Source organism: Bos indicus x Bos taurus, chromosome 16 (genome assembly GCF_003369695.1).
Source record: "Bos indicus x Bos taurus breed Angus x Brahman F1 hybrid chromosome 16, Bos_hybrid_MaternalHap_v2.0, whole genome shotgun sequence".
In the NCBI taxonomy this organism is placed as follows: domain Eukaryota; kingdom Metazoa; phylum Chordata; class Mammalia; order Artiodactyla; family Bovidae; genus Bos; species Bos indicus x Bos taurus.
Genome location: NC_040091.1, coordinates 15,422,251 through 15,438,928, shown reverse-complemented (window position 1 = coordinate 15,438,928; position 16,678 = coordinate 15,422,251). Strand labels below are relative to the sequence as shown.

At 34.3% G+C, this 16,678-nt stretch overlaps 1 protein-coding gene across 3 annotated transcripts in view; it reads right to left on the bottom strand.

Annotated features, from left to right (window-relative positions):
* The window catches only part of BRINP3 (BMP/retinoic acid inducible neural specific 3), a 486,602-nt gene that overhangs the window by 229,619 nt on the left and 240,305 nt on the right, over window positions 1-16,678 (bottom strand). For all 3 annotated transcript variants that reach the window (XM_027564433.1, XM_027564432.1, XM_027564431.1), the window contains exon 3: window positions 12,292-12,482. In XM_027564433.1, the coding sequence (XP_027420234.1) occupies window positions 12,292-12,482 (191 nt within the window). The remainder of the gene's footprint in view (window positions 1-12,291; window positions 12,483-16,678) is intronic.

Genomic DNA, 16,678 nt, shown 5'->3' with positions numbered 1-16,678 from the left:
TCTTAGCGACCCCATAGACTGGAGCCTACCAGGCTCCTCCGTCCATGGAATTTTCCAGGCAAGAGTACTGGAGTGGGGTGCCATTGCCTTCTCCAAAGATTCCTGTTAGGTGTCTTTAAAAAGAATTACTCTGCCTTCTCTGTAATATTCTATCTACCAACCCTTCTACTCTGCTCATAGACCAAATGCACCATTTTCCTGGCTCTGCTCATAATTAAGCACAATCTCCCCTGCTATACAACTCAATTGCCAGAGGCCCCATGCATAAAATCTGTCTTACTGTTCTTTATCAAATGTCCAGATAACTTTCTTTAACACACTTACTGATTCAGGTCAGTTCACTTCAGTTCAGTCGCTCAGTCGTGTCTGACTCATTGTGACCCCATGAACCGCAGGACACCAGGCCTCCCTGTCCATCACCAACTCCCGGAGTCTACACAAACCCATGTCCATTGAGTCGGTGATGCCATCCAACCATCTCATCCTCTATCACCCCTTCTCCTCCTGCCCTCAATCTTTCCCATCAGAGTTTTTTCAAATGAGTCAGCTCTTTGCATCAGGTGGCCAAAGTATTGGAGCTTTAGTTTCAACATCAGTCCTTCCAATGAACACCCAGGGCTGATCTCCTTTAGGATGGACTGGCTGGATCTCCTTGCAGTCCAAGGGACTCTCAAGAGTCTTCTCCAACACCACAGTTCAAAAGCATCAATTCTTTGGCGCTCAGCTTTCTTTATAGTCCAGCTCTCACATCCATACATGACCATTGGAAAAACCATAGCCTTGACTAGACGGACCTTTGTTGGCAAAGTAATGTCTCTGCTTTTTAATGTCTAGGTTGGTCATAACTTTCCTTCCAAGGAGTAAGCATCTTTTAATTTCATGGCTGCAGTCACCATCTGCAGTGATTTTGGAGCCCAGAAAAATAAAGTCAGCCATTGTTTCCACTGTTTCCCCATATATTTCCCATGAAGTGATGGGACTGGATGCCATGATCTTAATTTTCTGAATGTTGAGCTTTAAGCCAACTTTTTCACTCTCCTCTTTCACTTTCATCAAGAGGCTCTTTAGTTCTTCTTCACTTTCTGCCATCTACATATCTGAGATTATTGATATTTCTCCTGGAAATCTTGATTCCAGCTTGTGCTTCATCCAGCCCAGTGTTTCTTATGATGTACTCTTACTGATTACAATACACTAAAATTAAAAATTGATAAACATTTTTTTGAATTTCCTATGCATAGATATTCTATTATATAATTATTGTGTATTAGGATAAATGAAAGAAAAATAACAAATATTCTAAGAAAAACTGAGGAAAATATAATATAATACAATCAAGCAAAGATAGGCTTTATAAAGGACAGAAATGGTTATGGACCTAACAGAAGGAGAAGATATTAAGAAGAGGTGGCAAGAATACACAGAAGAACTGTACAAAAAAGATCTTCACAATCTAGATAATCACGATGGTGTGATCACTCACCTAGAGCCAGACATCCTGGAATGTGAAGTCAAGTGGGCCTTAGCAATCATCATTATAAACAAAGCTAGTGGACATGATGGAATTCCAGTTGAGCTATTTCAAATCCTAAAGTATGATGCTGTGAAAGGGCTGCACTCAGTATGTCAGCAAATTTGGAAAACTCAGCAGTGGCCACAAGACTGGAAAAGGTCAGTTTTTATTCCAGTCCCTAAGAAAGGCAATGCAAAAGAATGTTAAACTACCGCACAATTGCACGCATCTCACATGCTAGCAAAGGGATGCTCAAAATTCTCCAAGTCAGGCTTCAGCAATATGAGAACTGTGAACTTCCAGCTGTTCAAGCTGCTTTTAGCAAAAGCAGAGGAACCAGAGATCAAATTGCCAACATCCGCTGGATCATCCCAAAAGTAAGACAGTTAGAAAAGACATCGATGTCTGCCTTACTGACTACACCAAAGCGTTTGACTGTGTGGATCACAATAAACTGTGGGAAATTCTTCAAGAGATGGGAATACCAGACCACCTGACCTGCCACTTGAAAAATCTGTGTGTAGGTCAGGAAGCAACAGTTAGAATTGGACACGGAACAGATTGGTTCCCAAATAGGAAAATGAGTACATCAAGGCTGAATATTGTCACCCTGCTTATTTAACTTATAGGCAGAGTACATCATGAGAAATGCTGGGCTTGAGGAAGCACAAGCTGGAATCAAGACTGCTGGGAGAAATATCAATAACCTCAGATATGCAGATGACACCACCCTTATGGCAGAAAGTGCAGCAGAACTAAAGAGCCTCTTGATGAAAGTGAAAGAGGAGAGTGAAAAAGTAGGCTTAAAGCTCATCATTCAGAAAACTAAGATCATGACATCCAGTCCCATCACTTCATGGCAAATAGATGGGGAAACAATGGAAACAGTGAAAGACTATTTGGGGGGGCTCAAAAATCACTGCAGATAGTGACTGCAGCCATGAAATTAAAAGATGCTTACTCATTGGAATAAAAGTTATGACCAAGGTAGACAGCATATTAAAAAGCAGAGGCATTATTTTGCCAACAAAGATCCATCTAGTCAAGGCTATGGATTTTCCAGTAGTCATGTGTGGATATGAGAGTTGGATTATAAAGAAAGCTGAGCGCCAAAGAATTGATGCTTTTGAACTGTGGTGTTGGAGAAGACTCTTGAGATTCCCTTGGACTGCAAGGAGATCCAATCAGTCCATCCTAAAGGAAATAAGTCCTGAATGTTCATTAGATATCAATTGAATGTTCAATTGATACTGAAGCTGAAACTCCAATACTTTGGCCACCTGATGCAAAGAACTGAGTCATTTGAAAAGACCCTGATGCTGGGAAAGATTGAAGGTGGGAGGAGAAAGGGATGACAGATGAGATGGTTGGATGGCACCACCAATTCAATGGACATAAGTTTGAGTAAACTCTGGGAGTTGGTGGACAGGGAGGCCTGGTGTGCTGCAGTCCATGGGGTCGCAAAGAGTCAGACTCGACTGAGTGATTGAACTGAAAGAACTGATACATAAGTACATCACAATTCTATGTAAAAATATTCAGATTTGAAAAGTGATATATTATTCAATCAACCAAAATTGTGTGTTCAAAAGTAATTTTCATTCACATTTTTAAAGCCAGCTGTAGCTCATAAGCATGACATGAGTGCCAAAGGACATCCACCCATTTTGTAAAAACTAAATGTGATTTCCAAGTGATTCAACATTCTGAGTCCATTAGAAAGTGAAAAGGATTAATGACTGTAGATATAAAAAGATGTGATTATTTCACATAGAAATCATGCAGCTGTGCCTTTTACAACTAAAATGCTGTGGAGGTTTATGGACTTTAAAAGCACATACTGAAGATTGCTTTCATAGAGAATACAAAACAGAGGACTGTAAAAGCGCAAAAAAAAAATCATGACTTTAATGTTATCCTAGGGTTAGTTCATAGGGTAAGATTAGGTATATTTCCTATATTGTGGACCTCACAATTATGTATTTTTCTGTCATGGTTTTCAAGAGTCGATTTTGTGTCCAGGAGAAACAGAAATGAAAGAACTTTCATTCTATTACCTTTTCACTTGGATCTTCTCAACTTGCATTCTTACATATATAGCTTTTAGCTTACATAAAAGCTTTTAGCTTTTTCAAAATTTCACAACCAGAAGCAATGGAAAAGAGAATGAGTAACAGAATCTACAGATAAATCAATAAAATGCAGTAGTTTATTATTTGCAATTTTAACTGTGTCATGGATGCAAACATGCACACATGTATTGCTGTGGTTCAGTCACTAAGTTATGTCTGACTCTTTGTGACCTCATGGACTGTAGCCCATCAGGTTCCTCTGTCCACGGGATTCTCCAAGCAAGAATACTGGAGTGGGTTGCCATTTCCGTCTCCAGGGGATCTTCCTGACCTAGGAATCGAACCTGCCTCTACTGCATTGGCAAGGGTATTCTTCACCACCGAGCCTCTAGGGAAGCCCATGCATGAATTAACGGTCCATTGTAAAGAAAAGTGAGTGCTGCCCTTTAACTTGATATCGAAAATAGAAAATGATGAGGTCAGCAGACTTCATAAGAGCCAGATGTTCCATGATTCAGTACAAGTTTTGAAACACATCAGAAATTATTATGCTCATTTTTTCTTTTTATGCCTTTGCCATCTGCCAGTAAGATGGCATGTTCCAATGAGAGCCTTTTTCAACTTGATTCCCAGAATGAGCAGACACTCAGAGCACGGGATCCATATATACTGACGAGACATAATACTGGGGAGACACAGCCAGTATTGTGTTGTGTAGTTGCAGTGCACTGAGTTTTGAGGTTATTTCTTTTTTAACTGAAATGACGGTAACTCTTGGATGTCGGCTGTATTTTATTTTAACATTACTACTACCCATGGACTAGTATACTGACTCCAGTATATATCATTCCACCCAGGTGAAAAAAAAAAGTGCATTTATGGCAAATATCTTCCCAGTCATTCAGCTTTCTTATCCTTGAAAATCTTACTGTGAATGTCTATTTTGCTTTTGTGTGAGTTTCATGTATCAAAAACTGCTATAAAGCGTAGAATAACAGGAACAACCAGTGCAAATACAGTTTAAATATAATTGTAGGTTTTACTTTTGATGTATTGTTTTAGTTCAAAATTGTTATCCTATTTTTGGTAATAACAGGTCATATTATTCCTTGTATTTTTCATTCCTTAAAAAATTCTCCAAGTTTTACTATATTTTAAGTATCTCTGTCTTTTTAAATTTTACTTCACTTTTCAGTGTTTACTTTCACTGCTAATGATCATTGTTTCCTAGCTTTTTGTGTTAAAAGGTATATCCCCTGAAGACATGTATCTTTCCACTAACATAGTGTTGTAGAAAAAAGACAGGGTTTTAGATACAAATAGAAGGGGAAAATCTAGAAAAAACAGGCTTCTGATAAGCAGCAAATTCAAATATATAAAGACAGTAAAAAATAGACATGTTGGCTTAATACCAGTTGGCATCTGCAAGATATTTTGCAAAGAAAATAGCTAGACTTATACAGCTTTGACAAAAAACATAATATATTTTACAAAACACTCTAAAAGAAAGCAACTGACCTTATGCTTATTAACAGTTATCCCCCCAAGTTGTCAGAAAAATTTCTAAACAAAATTGCCCAGAAACAATAGTCCCTATTGAATAACGACATGAATAAAAAAGTAACTGGAAACATATAGTTCCAAGTAGAGATGGAACAGAATACACCCTGAGTGAAATAAATGTTTCATGGAGAAGTTTACAAACAATGCTATACTGAACATTTTTGTTATGTATAGTTGCAGACTCTTGCTATTATTTTGGTAAGATTGATTCTCAGAAGTGAGATTTCTGGAGCAGTTAAGTGCAGTTGAAATTTATGTAGATACTCTAAATAGTGCTGTTCAGACTTAATGTGCATATAAATCACCTGGAGATCTTGTTAACATGTAGATTCTGATTCATTAATCTGGGATGGAATCTGAGATTCTGCATTTCTAACAGGTTCCAAGGTGATGCTGATGCTCTTGGATCATGGACCAGCCTCAAGTAATGAGGCTCTCAACCACAGTAAAATTTATTACCAATTTAAATGTCTGTCTTTATCAGTGACCTGTGTGTTCCTTTAAGAAAGGTCCTGAATCTTTATGCTTTTATAGGTAACTCAGTACATATTTGTCAAATAAATGGACAAGTGATTTATCTGTCCTATTAAAGTGCTATACAGAAAAACAAGAATAAATATAATTGTATTTATGAAATTCTAAAACTCAGCATTTATCTTTTGACTTAGTTGCCAGGAATGCCATTATTAAGATCAACTGACATAGCAAATTTAATTTCATTTTCTTCTTTGTTATCTTTATTATGATTTTTATAAATGGGCTCAAGTCATTTTTAGTAGGTAACTGCCTTATAATCATTACACGTGAATTAACAATATTACTTTAATTTCAAAGTTTTCATTCTTTTCACCAGAGAAATGTGAGCGACAGAGATAGAAATGAAAGAATAAAAGAGAGACAGACACAGAGCGATGACAGAGAGATGAACTGATATAACTAATCTTAAGTAGTATTCAGTCTTAAATACAAATATGGAAGTGTAATTATTTTAATAATTCCTTGGAGTATAAAGCTTCAGAAAATTGTTCTTTTCTTTCTTTCAATACTTTTTCTTGAAGAGAATATGCATTCTAATTAGAAATGCAACTGACTATGCATTTCTAATTAATTGAAAATACATAGAAATAGTTCCATGTATTTTCAAGTAATTATTTCTATTTGGTTAAATGATAAATTATATGTACTAATACATACCTTGGCAGATTAACTTCTTTAAATTATATCATAGATAAACTAAAATAAAAGGAATTTATGCCTCCTGAGAAGAGACAGTGAAAATGAGAAAGACAGCTATCAATCTATTTTGAAAGAAGATGGTGCATGATATAGAATTACAAACTATCTTTAACTATTTTCTACAAAATATAATTTGCATAAAGAAAAATGAGAATTGAGCATTTCTGAAATTAAATGAGGATATTTGGATTTCCATACTTATAGAAATGCAAGAAAAAAAAATTAAACTAATATTCTATCATACCCCAGCTTACTGACCTCTGTTTTTTTCTTTGACAAATATACATACACATAAAATATATATCAAGAAATTTTTGAGCTAAATAAACTACCTTGCAGATATAGCTAATTATATACTATATAGTCACTGAGACAGTATTTATTTTACATAATTACCTTAGTAAGTTAATATTAGTCTGCATTTCAATCATGCATTTTTTCACTCCAACAATGAAGAAAATATTTTCTATAGCTAGTAAAATTAAATATCTGACAAAATGCTTTAAATTGAGCCATATGGTAGTCCCTGATACATTCTCATAAGAAGCACTTTCAGAAAAAAAATTTCAAAGCAAACTTGCAAGAAAAAAAAAATGTAACTCTTTCTGCTATAAAATTAATGATGGCTTTTAAAACTCTGTGCATTCAAAAAAAAATAGAACTGTTTTTATGTTGCTGAGAATAAAAAAAAAAAACCTTTAAAGTTGTAAATGAACAAATCTCAATATATAATCCATTTGCTTGTAAAATGAATTTTGGTCCAATAAGAAAAACATCTCTGAGAAAAAGAGTACTTTGGAGGGAAGTTATTTTGCCTAAACTCTCCTCACTGAGTCCACATTCCAGACCCTGCCCGCAGAGGTGTGAGCTGGACTGGTGGGTGTTGGGAAGGGACCTGCGAGTCAGTAACCCCACCCCTTCCTCTTCTTCCTCTTTAGGATGTGCTTTAGGGAACACAGAGCACCTGCTGTGGTTGGCTTCTCACCTCCTTAGACTTTAAAGAGCCATTTCACCAGGAGGTGTTCACATTCTCCAGTGACTGTGGATGGCTCAGAGCTTTACATATGACTGCTTGGACAAGTCTTTGCAATTGTGGAGGTGAGGCCCAGGTCATATTTAAAACTACTATAAACATTTTGCTATAACATTTTTTTATCAATTTTTAATTAATTTTTGATTTTCATCTCCCTTAATCCTTTGTCCTTTTCTATTGATAGAGAATCCTGACCTGTTATTAGTGAACACCCTCTGTCTGCTCAGTAAGCTCAACAATGTTAAGGTCTTTTTGTTTCCATTCACTCATTTTTTTTTTCCTTTTTCGGTATTTCTGTATTCAGTACACAGATGCACTTTATTTCAGTGTTTGTCATAGATTATATTATAATGAAATATTTTATAAAAACAGTCCAGAAATATATTCCATAGCTAGAAATCAATATATCCCAGGAGTGCAATCTTTTCCAAGATTGATTCTTTAAATTTAGTAGCTTATTTTAGATTTTTAAACTGTGATGGAGTTTAGATATCATTATCCCAAATAGAAGCAAGCTAAATAGCTATATTGAAAAATAGTTTGGAAGCTATAAGATGAAACAAACGTAGAAAATGATATATATTGGGAAGGCTTTTTATAATTTATTTTCCCCTATAGGAAGATAATTTAATCACTGACTTCTCTATCATAAAATATCCCATTAAAGGCTTCGAATATCCTATCCCAAGTTTTATGTCTAAGTCAATAATATGATGTACTAAATAACTCTTGGGAAAAAAAGACATTTTTCATTTATCTCCTTTTCATCACTTTAATGCTGGTAGAGAGTATTTTACACTCAACTTGTTTTGAAAAATGTTTAAATTTAGTTGAAGATCTAGTTACTTATAAAGCATCTATTTATAAAGTAATGAGTTTTCTGATGCAAAGTAGTATATATAGACTGGATAAACAACAAGGTCCTACTGTCTAGCACAGAGGATGGTATTTAATATTCTGTGATAAACCATAATGAAAACCAACATTAAAATGAATGTGTATATATATATATATATGTATAACTGAATCATTTTACTGTAAAGAAGAAATTAACACAACATTGCAAATCAACTATATTTCAATTAAATCATAAAAATGAGATTTTAAAACCTGGCTTTTTATTTAAAATATCTTTCTTGTATACCTGACATCCTCAGTGTTAATATTAGAGTTGTTCTTCAGTCTTGGTCATTTAATGAGAGAGAAAGAAAATTTACTCAAGTTAAACACCACCAGTCTCATTTTTAAGAAATGGAGTAATACAATTTCATGTTCAGTCAGGTAAAACATATGAAGTTAAAATACACTTATAGCAACAAAAAAGAGTGTCATTACAATAGCAATAATTTTAAAAATGGTTGAAATCAACCTAGTATACATTTTAATTGCTAATAGTTTATATCCTTAAGCTACTAAACTAATTTCATGCATTTTAGCTAAATTATTAACATCACCCAACAGAGAGATTTCTGAAGGAAAATATAAGTAACACTTAAAGATGAAAGAAATAATTTCAACAGAAAATACCAGGAATACTAAATCCAAAGGATAGTCAGAGATTAGAAGGCAAATGAGGGTGATGATTCCATTCTTTCCCCCAACCCACCATGGAAGACAATGCTTGAATAAAACTTTTAAATAACTGAAGTAAATCAATTTTGAGAAAGTAGATTGTCATTATCAAATAATCAACCTTAAAAAGTAATTTATCACAAAGGTTTTCATCAACCATGTTTATAAAAATAAGCCAAAAACCTATAAACAAAAACTATCTTGAGGTATCAATGTGACACCCATAAGGCCAAAGCAATGAAATATATCAAAAAGTCACCGTAGTTTTGTTGCTAAGGAACAAAAATATCCCTGAGAATTATCTCTACTTTTGATCTCTTTGGTTTCACTTCCTTCCTTTCTTATTTGAAGAATATATTTTATGTTTTGAAATTCTTCTGGGAACTCTGTATTGTTGATGTAATGAAACCTAGTATGTATGTGTTGCAAGAACACTGAACTTTTTAAAAGGAGGTGTGATAGAAATAATTTAATTTTGACTTTCACTTCAGATTTTATTGTATTAATAACCATTGTCATTACAAAGCCAAAGAGACATAACTTTCAAAGAATCAGTTTTCACGATTATGGGGATATTTTTTGTCATTGTTTTGCCATCTACAGTGCTGTAATAACAACAGCAATTACATAAACGCATGGCTTGTTTATGGCACTTACACTAATCTTCCCATGTCCCTGTCACACAGGTGTTACTGTCCCCCATTTTTCCTTAAAAAAATAAAATAAAATAAAAAGCAGTGAAATAACTTGTTTTTAAGGTCTCTCAATTTGTTTACAATAAAAAACAAGTCAGGATTCAACACTAGGCTTGTCTGATCTCTTTATCTCATTATTTAATATTATTTATTTATGGAGGAAGGTAATGGAGAGAGCATGTGCGTTACAGTAAACTTTTCTGTCTGCCTGGACTAGCTGTCTCTTCTACATTTAATTCCTCAGGGTTCCATGGCAGGCTTGCTTCTTTAGTGTGTCCAGGGATCTCTCCTTTTTCACCTTCCCCATGCCTGGTTCACCTGCTGTCCCTCTTATCCTGATTCTCTCCAATTCTGAATCGATTGGTTTAACTGACCCATTCTGGCTCCATGGATTTGCTTCTTTCATTCAGTCTTCTTCCTGAATTAGATCTCAATTATCCTCTATCATATATTTCATCATTTTGACATTTATCTAGTGGACTGGGCAGTCTCAGCTTCCTAGCAAAGTGTAGTTTCACTTATTCATTTAAAAATTTAACAAATATTTAAAGAGAACTTATTGTGTGCCCAACACTACTATAATGTTGATTGAAAAAATTGCACAATGCAGAAGTTGAAAATTGTTTTATTTGGTGGACAAAATTAAGGACCTAAGCCCAGAAGATAGTCTCTGAGGTGACTCTGAGGGACTGCTCTGAAAAGAGAAGGGAGGAGTCAGGATACATAGGAGTTTTGCAACAAAAATCAGATAAAAGAACATAAAAAAATTACTATTAATTAAAGAAAAGTTTAAAAAACTGAAATTCAATTTTAAAAAGAAGTTTAAAAAGTTTAAAAAAGAAATTCAGGTTAATGAATTTAGCACTTTTCTATGTATGGGAAGATGCAAGAGTCTGAGCTAACTGAAATCATTCCTCTGATATGCACTTTAACTATCTAGGGCCAGTATCCTCCTTTCTCTGTCAGGAATCCCATCAGGGTGCACAGCTGGGTGGCTGCAGTGACTGATGACTTGATGGCTGCAATATGCTTTGTTTAGACATTGGTATTTTCCATCCACAATAACTGTGGGTGATAAATTAGTAACAAATACAGGCAAGATTCCTGTCTTTAAGAAAATATGCAGGAATGACAGATGATAAACCAGTGAACACATAAATAATTTTTCACATAATAATAAATACTATGAAGAATGTAAAATGAGATCATGAAATAGTAGAGACTCTTGGTGGTCTATAGGCATTATTGCTGATGGGATCAGTAATGTTACTCCCCTCTGAGAGTAACATTTGAGCAGAAAAATGTGAAGCTTCTTTGTGGCTGAAAAATCAAGCACAATCAGGAGAGTGGTCAGATGAGGTTTCAGATAAAAGCCAGTGGCAGATCATTCATGTGGTGCCTGAAGAAACCACAGAAAGGCATTTGGATTTCATATCAAGTAGCTAATTGTAGGTTGAGTTAAAACAACTCAAGTTTTAAAAAGATGTGTGCAAAGGACGAATCTTAGGAGTAATCTAGAAGAAACATGGTGGTCACTTGTCTAGGGACACTGGGGTGGGAGTCAGAAAAGAATTTGATACAGGATATATTCTGGAAAAATAAACTGATGTGACTTGGTGGCAGTCTAGACTGGCAGGAAACAGGGAAAAATATACATGCTCTAAGACAGAAAAATTAAAGAGCAGGTGGTCTTTCACACCTCCTCACTGTTACTGTGAATCAGTCTGTCTGTCTTCCATATACTTCCTGAGAAATTGACAAGGGGGCAGGGAATCACTGCTTCCATGGTGATTCCTACCCAATTTTGTCCAATGGTCCTCTTTACAGGAAAGAGTAACATCCATTTTAAGTGGAATATTTGGACATTATTTAAAGTCCTATAAACCATTATTAAATATATGGAATTCTGGTATACTTTTAAATTTTAGAAAAATGTCATTTTCTAAATGACATTTAGAGATAATTATACATTATCTCCCCCCAAATCATTTACATGTATTCAAAATACTGAATTATATATCACCATGATAAAACACATGTAATGATATTTAATCACATGGAGGAAGAAGTAACATTGTTAATCTCTACTTTCATATTATGCATCTTCATTGATATTTATTTCAATGACATAAATATTCTCTTCATATCATATATCATATGATACTCTCCTCATATCATATATTAACCACAATCAGAAATGTTAAAATAGCTCTAAAAATCTAATTTTGGAATTTTAATTTTTACTTCAGGACCCTTCCTGCTCTCTGAAACAGAGTCCCATCTGTGACTAGAATGCTTATTCTTCAAATTTAAACAAAATTTGGCATATCACCTTGCATTATAGAGCATCATAACTATGCCTATATTTAGTCTATATTATTAGATTGTAAATTACTTTCAGGCAGAAACTAAGTGACAATCCTCTAACTCACCCTTGTGAACACCATACAAGATGTTTAGCAGTAATTCAATAAACGTGCTGATTAAGTTAATGAATAATCTAAGATTATTCAAACTGCAGCAATTTGGATGAACCAACACTTTTCCCTGACTTATACAGTTTTATGCACAAGCATATACAGGCACAAATATTTCAAAGAGCCGTACCTCCCAGAGTAGCAGAGAGCAAGAAATGTGTCCCATATTTCTTGATAAGATTTTCTGTGATTTGCTGAAGGGTAGGTCGACGTCCCAAAAGTCTTATGTTGCGGAAGAATTCAGGGGCAAGAGGCAGAGGGGAGCCAAGGAAATTTCTTCTCTCAACTGCAAGGTTATTTACTTTCCAGCGGCCAAACTCCCTGAAAAGCAAATTTATTTTTATTCATAAATACATAATCTATCTGAATGTTTTCATTTGAAAAGTTCACTTGGTAGTTTTGCTGGAGTCGCTACATTACAATGATTTTTGCTTGTAACAATACTGCATGTGCTATGGGTAGGAGAAGCAATATTTATAATTTATGTAGCTGAGTGACTATTCTGAAACCAAGTCGTGTAGAGGAAAAATAAACCACTTAAAGTAAACAGTTTCCACTGATTATTTTTCCTAAGGAATTATGTACTTATAAAAATGATTTCATTATGCATAGAATATTAATGTAGAATTATTTTTAAAAAGGAAACCAAAGCAATATTTTATTATTTTCCAATGGGATTTGAAAAAAGATTAAATTTGTTTTTATCATTAATCATTCTTTTTCTATTCAGTTTAGATTGGAACTTGTAAGACTTCAAGAATATTAAGGAGCTGTAGAAGAATTTTTAAAAATATGATCAACAAAGAAACTAGTTCTTGTAATAATTGTTGTTTACAGTATGTTTTGAAACCCCAATTCAACTTAACCAGCAATTACTCAAGATGCAAAATGACTTTTAAGCTGGATTTGGTCAAATCAGAGAAATAGCAAATATGAATATAAAAGATTTATATAAAAATGTATACATTTATATTGAATTAAAGCCAACCTAATAATATTTTAGAAAATGACTATGCTGAACTAGATTGCTTATATCAACTATATTGATTTTTCCCCCCTTCAGGAATGATCTGATAAATCTCAAGTAGCTTCCACAGAGAAGATTTCCCTCTACTAGATTTAAACTCACCTACTTGTGTAATTTGACCCCGTTACTACTTAGCAAATAAAAGGCTGATTAAATACTGTATAAATATGTGCCATATTTATTTACATTTTTGCCTACAAAAAATACCTGTAATGCCCTACAAAAAAGTGCATGATAAAGATACATCTGTGAACCAGAATCTAAATGGAGTTCACATTCTAGAGACAGTTTAAAGAACAAACAAAGATGTTAAATTTTAAACACATTCAGATTGTGACAAGTGCTGAAAGCTATCACAGGCAGCCTATTATGATGGCCCTATTTTATCATAAGTGACCAGACAGGGCAACTCCAGAGAGGTGGTATTTGACACTTAGGCAGTCTTTAAAGGAAAAATACAAGAGACTAGTTGTGGGGAGGCACAGAAAAGATTTACACAGAATAATGAAGAACGGTAAATAAATATTTCCAGGACCAAGAACCACGTCCCTGATGGAGTCTCTAACCATGAATCATTTGTTCCTCTGACACACATTTGGCAGCCAACAATCCGTCCAGTCTTTTGGAAACTAATTACAAGATTCACTATAAGGAATCTAGGGAAGACCAGCCTGAAAATGTTTCCTTCATTGAGACACACCTGCTACCACCTCTGTAAATCAGCAGATCCCAACAGCTTTAAATAGTATGACCATGCCAATGGTTCTCAAACATCAGGACCTATTAGAATCACCTGGAGACTCCATCCCAGAGTTTTTGATTCATTAGGCCTCGGATGGGGTCAAGAGTTTGCATTTTCAACTAGCAATGCTAATACTACTATTCCTGGGATCATACTTCGAAGAAAACTACTGATTAGATCATTTGGTGTGTTGCTTTGAGTCAAATTTACTTTGAGTAAATTTTAAAACCCCTTTTCATTAAATTTTGGGAGTTTATCACTGGATTTATTATTTCATGTTTCCTCAGAAGAGAGTAAGAATGTTGTTATTATCTTCCCAAATCTGATTGATAACATTAATTTCCTATTTCTTTTCATTTTGTAAGAGATTTACCTGAATTTATTTGTGCATGTGTGTGTTTGATATACATGTAGAATATTCAAATGGGAATATATAATCAAAATATTAAGGTTTTAGTGTTTTGCGACATAAGGTATACAATAAAACAGTGATTCTAAAAGTTATTTGTTAAACCATGATCTAAATAATAGTTGCTCATTAATTTCAAAACTTTACTCCCCAACAGTTACTTTTTTATTTGCTGAAAAGATTTTATAATTTTATCAAGAGAGAGTAACATAGCTTGAACCTAAAGTTATGGTATATCTTTTTCAATGGTTTAAATGAACAGATTTATAAATTCATACACATTGACAAATACTCATAAGATACAAATTGCTAAGTGAAGTAATTGGACTTTAAATAACCAAGACAATTTTTTGATGGTGATTTTTTTTTACAACCTGTACAAACTCTTTCTAAATTGCTATTTCTTGCTAGATGACTGTAGGTTAATACATAGTGGCAGAGTGCGATCCCAGCCTCCATTATTTTTTTGACAATTAGTCAACGTATACCACCAGCCCATGATCAGTACCAACCCATGATCTATTCTGACTTGAAATATTTGCAACTTTCTTTAGCTTCTTCTTCTTAAATTTAAATCAATTTCTGAACCCAGCTTATGACATTAATTTAACAAGAATATTTACTAATGGTTTGCTACTTATTGCTGTAGCTACCAGAAATCTTGCTAGTAATATAGATGACTAGAAGAAAACCTGTGACCTCAAGGGTTCCAAAATTATACTAAGTGAAGTATAACATGAATGAATAAATTGCAAAGCCTTCACAATGTGCAAAAACACAAGTGGGACAATAACTTAATGAACGTAACCCTTCGGCCCAATTCCTTGATATAAATGTTACTAATCTAATTCATTTCGAATATGTTTTGTCTTCCCTTAGATATGCACATCTCACATGGCTATTAAGAGTTGAAGACTATGGACAATCTTCCAGGCCGCTTTCTTCTTCTTATCGGATGCTTTTTATTACCTCAGTCTGTTAACACGGATTATGTTTATGGTCTCAATTCACCTTCTGACATTTCAGTGGGACAAAACACTCTGCCATACCATCAGGTTAATTTATTCTCTCTGTCATACAACACCAAGAGTAAAGGACAAACCCTTTAGGAGTGTCACCAAATACTGAAACTAAACTAATTAACCAGTCAACTAACTAACTAAATGAATAAATAAATGAATTTTAAAAAACAGGATTGTTAGTAACTGCAGTAAATTGTTTTAATTTTCAAAGCTTTATTTAAATTCTTCTCCTAGATTTTTAAAAATATTTTTCATATAAAGGATGAAATATTATACTTCCTATTATTTGCATAGAAAACACAAATATTGGTGTGAGATCTGAGATCTCTTATTGCTATTCACATTTTGATTGTGTTGTAATGATATATGATCACTGCTATAATTTCTATAAATTTTTGGTGAAAACCTACTTAGAACATACTGAAATCATCCTCAGAAGTGGTGATAAGAGCACTTCACGTAAAGGAAATAATCTCTGAACAGTTAAGTACCATACTGTGAGCAGTAGACACAGATATGAATTCAAATAATGTGTTTCTTTCACCTAAGCACAAGTATGATTGATTGCATTTATCGATGCTCTTCAAAATCAGTATGGCCATGTAGCTTACTGTGATCAAAAAAGTGGGAGCGTGTAGGTTAGCCTGGACAATCAGCTTGGAACCCTGATCAAGAAAGATGATTCAAACCCCTATCCTTCAACCATTGGTCCTGCACCTTCTTAGGATGAACACGAGCATGAAGTGAAAAGAGAGCTTGTCATGTAATCTACCAAGATTACAGAGCTGGTTGTTTGTTTGCTTGCTTTCTAGCAATATCATCGCTGAAATCAAGTATTTTAAATTTGGGGTAACTTGAGAAGACAACAAGGAACTACTGGTTGTATATGAATTAGCAATTTACTGGTACAGTTTTTTTTTTTTCCTTTCCTGAAGAATAAATTCACTTCAGTTAGAACTAGACCATGCATTCATTAAATTTTGGAAAAACAAAGCAATAGAGTGCTGAATTGAAAACACGCTGCCTGATAAGATTATCATAATAAGAGCATTTTACCTAAAGGCATCTCAGGATTCTATCCAGATGCATTATGTTTATATTAAATAAGAACATTGTTATATCTAACTAAATGCTGTATTCTACCTGAAGCCTTCATAGAACATAAATGTTATCTCACTGTCGCTATTGGAAGTCTTTAAGTGACATCAGCACAATCATCATTGTTTAGTTTAACTCACCCCCTTTATCGGAGAAGGCAATGGCACCCCACTCCAGTACTCTTGCCTGGGAAATCCCATGGACGGAGGAGCCTGGTGG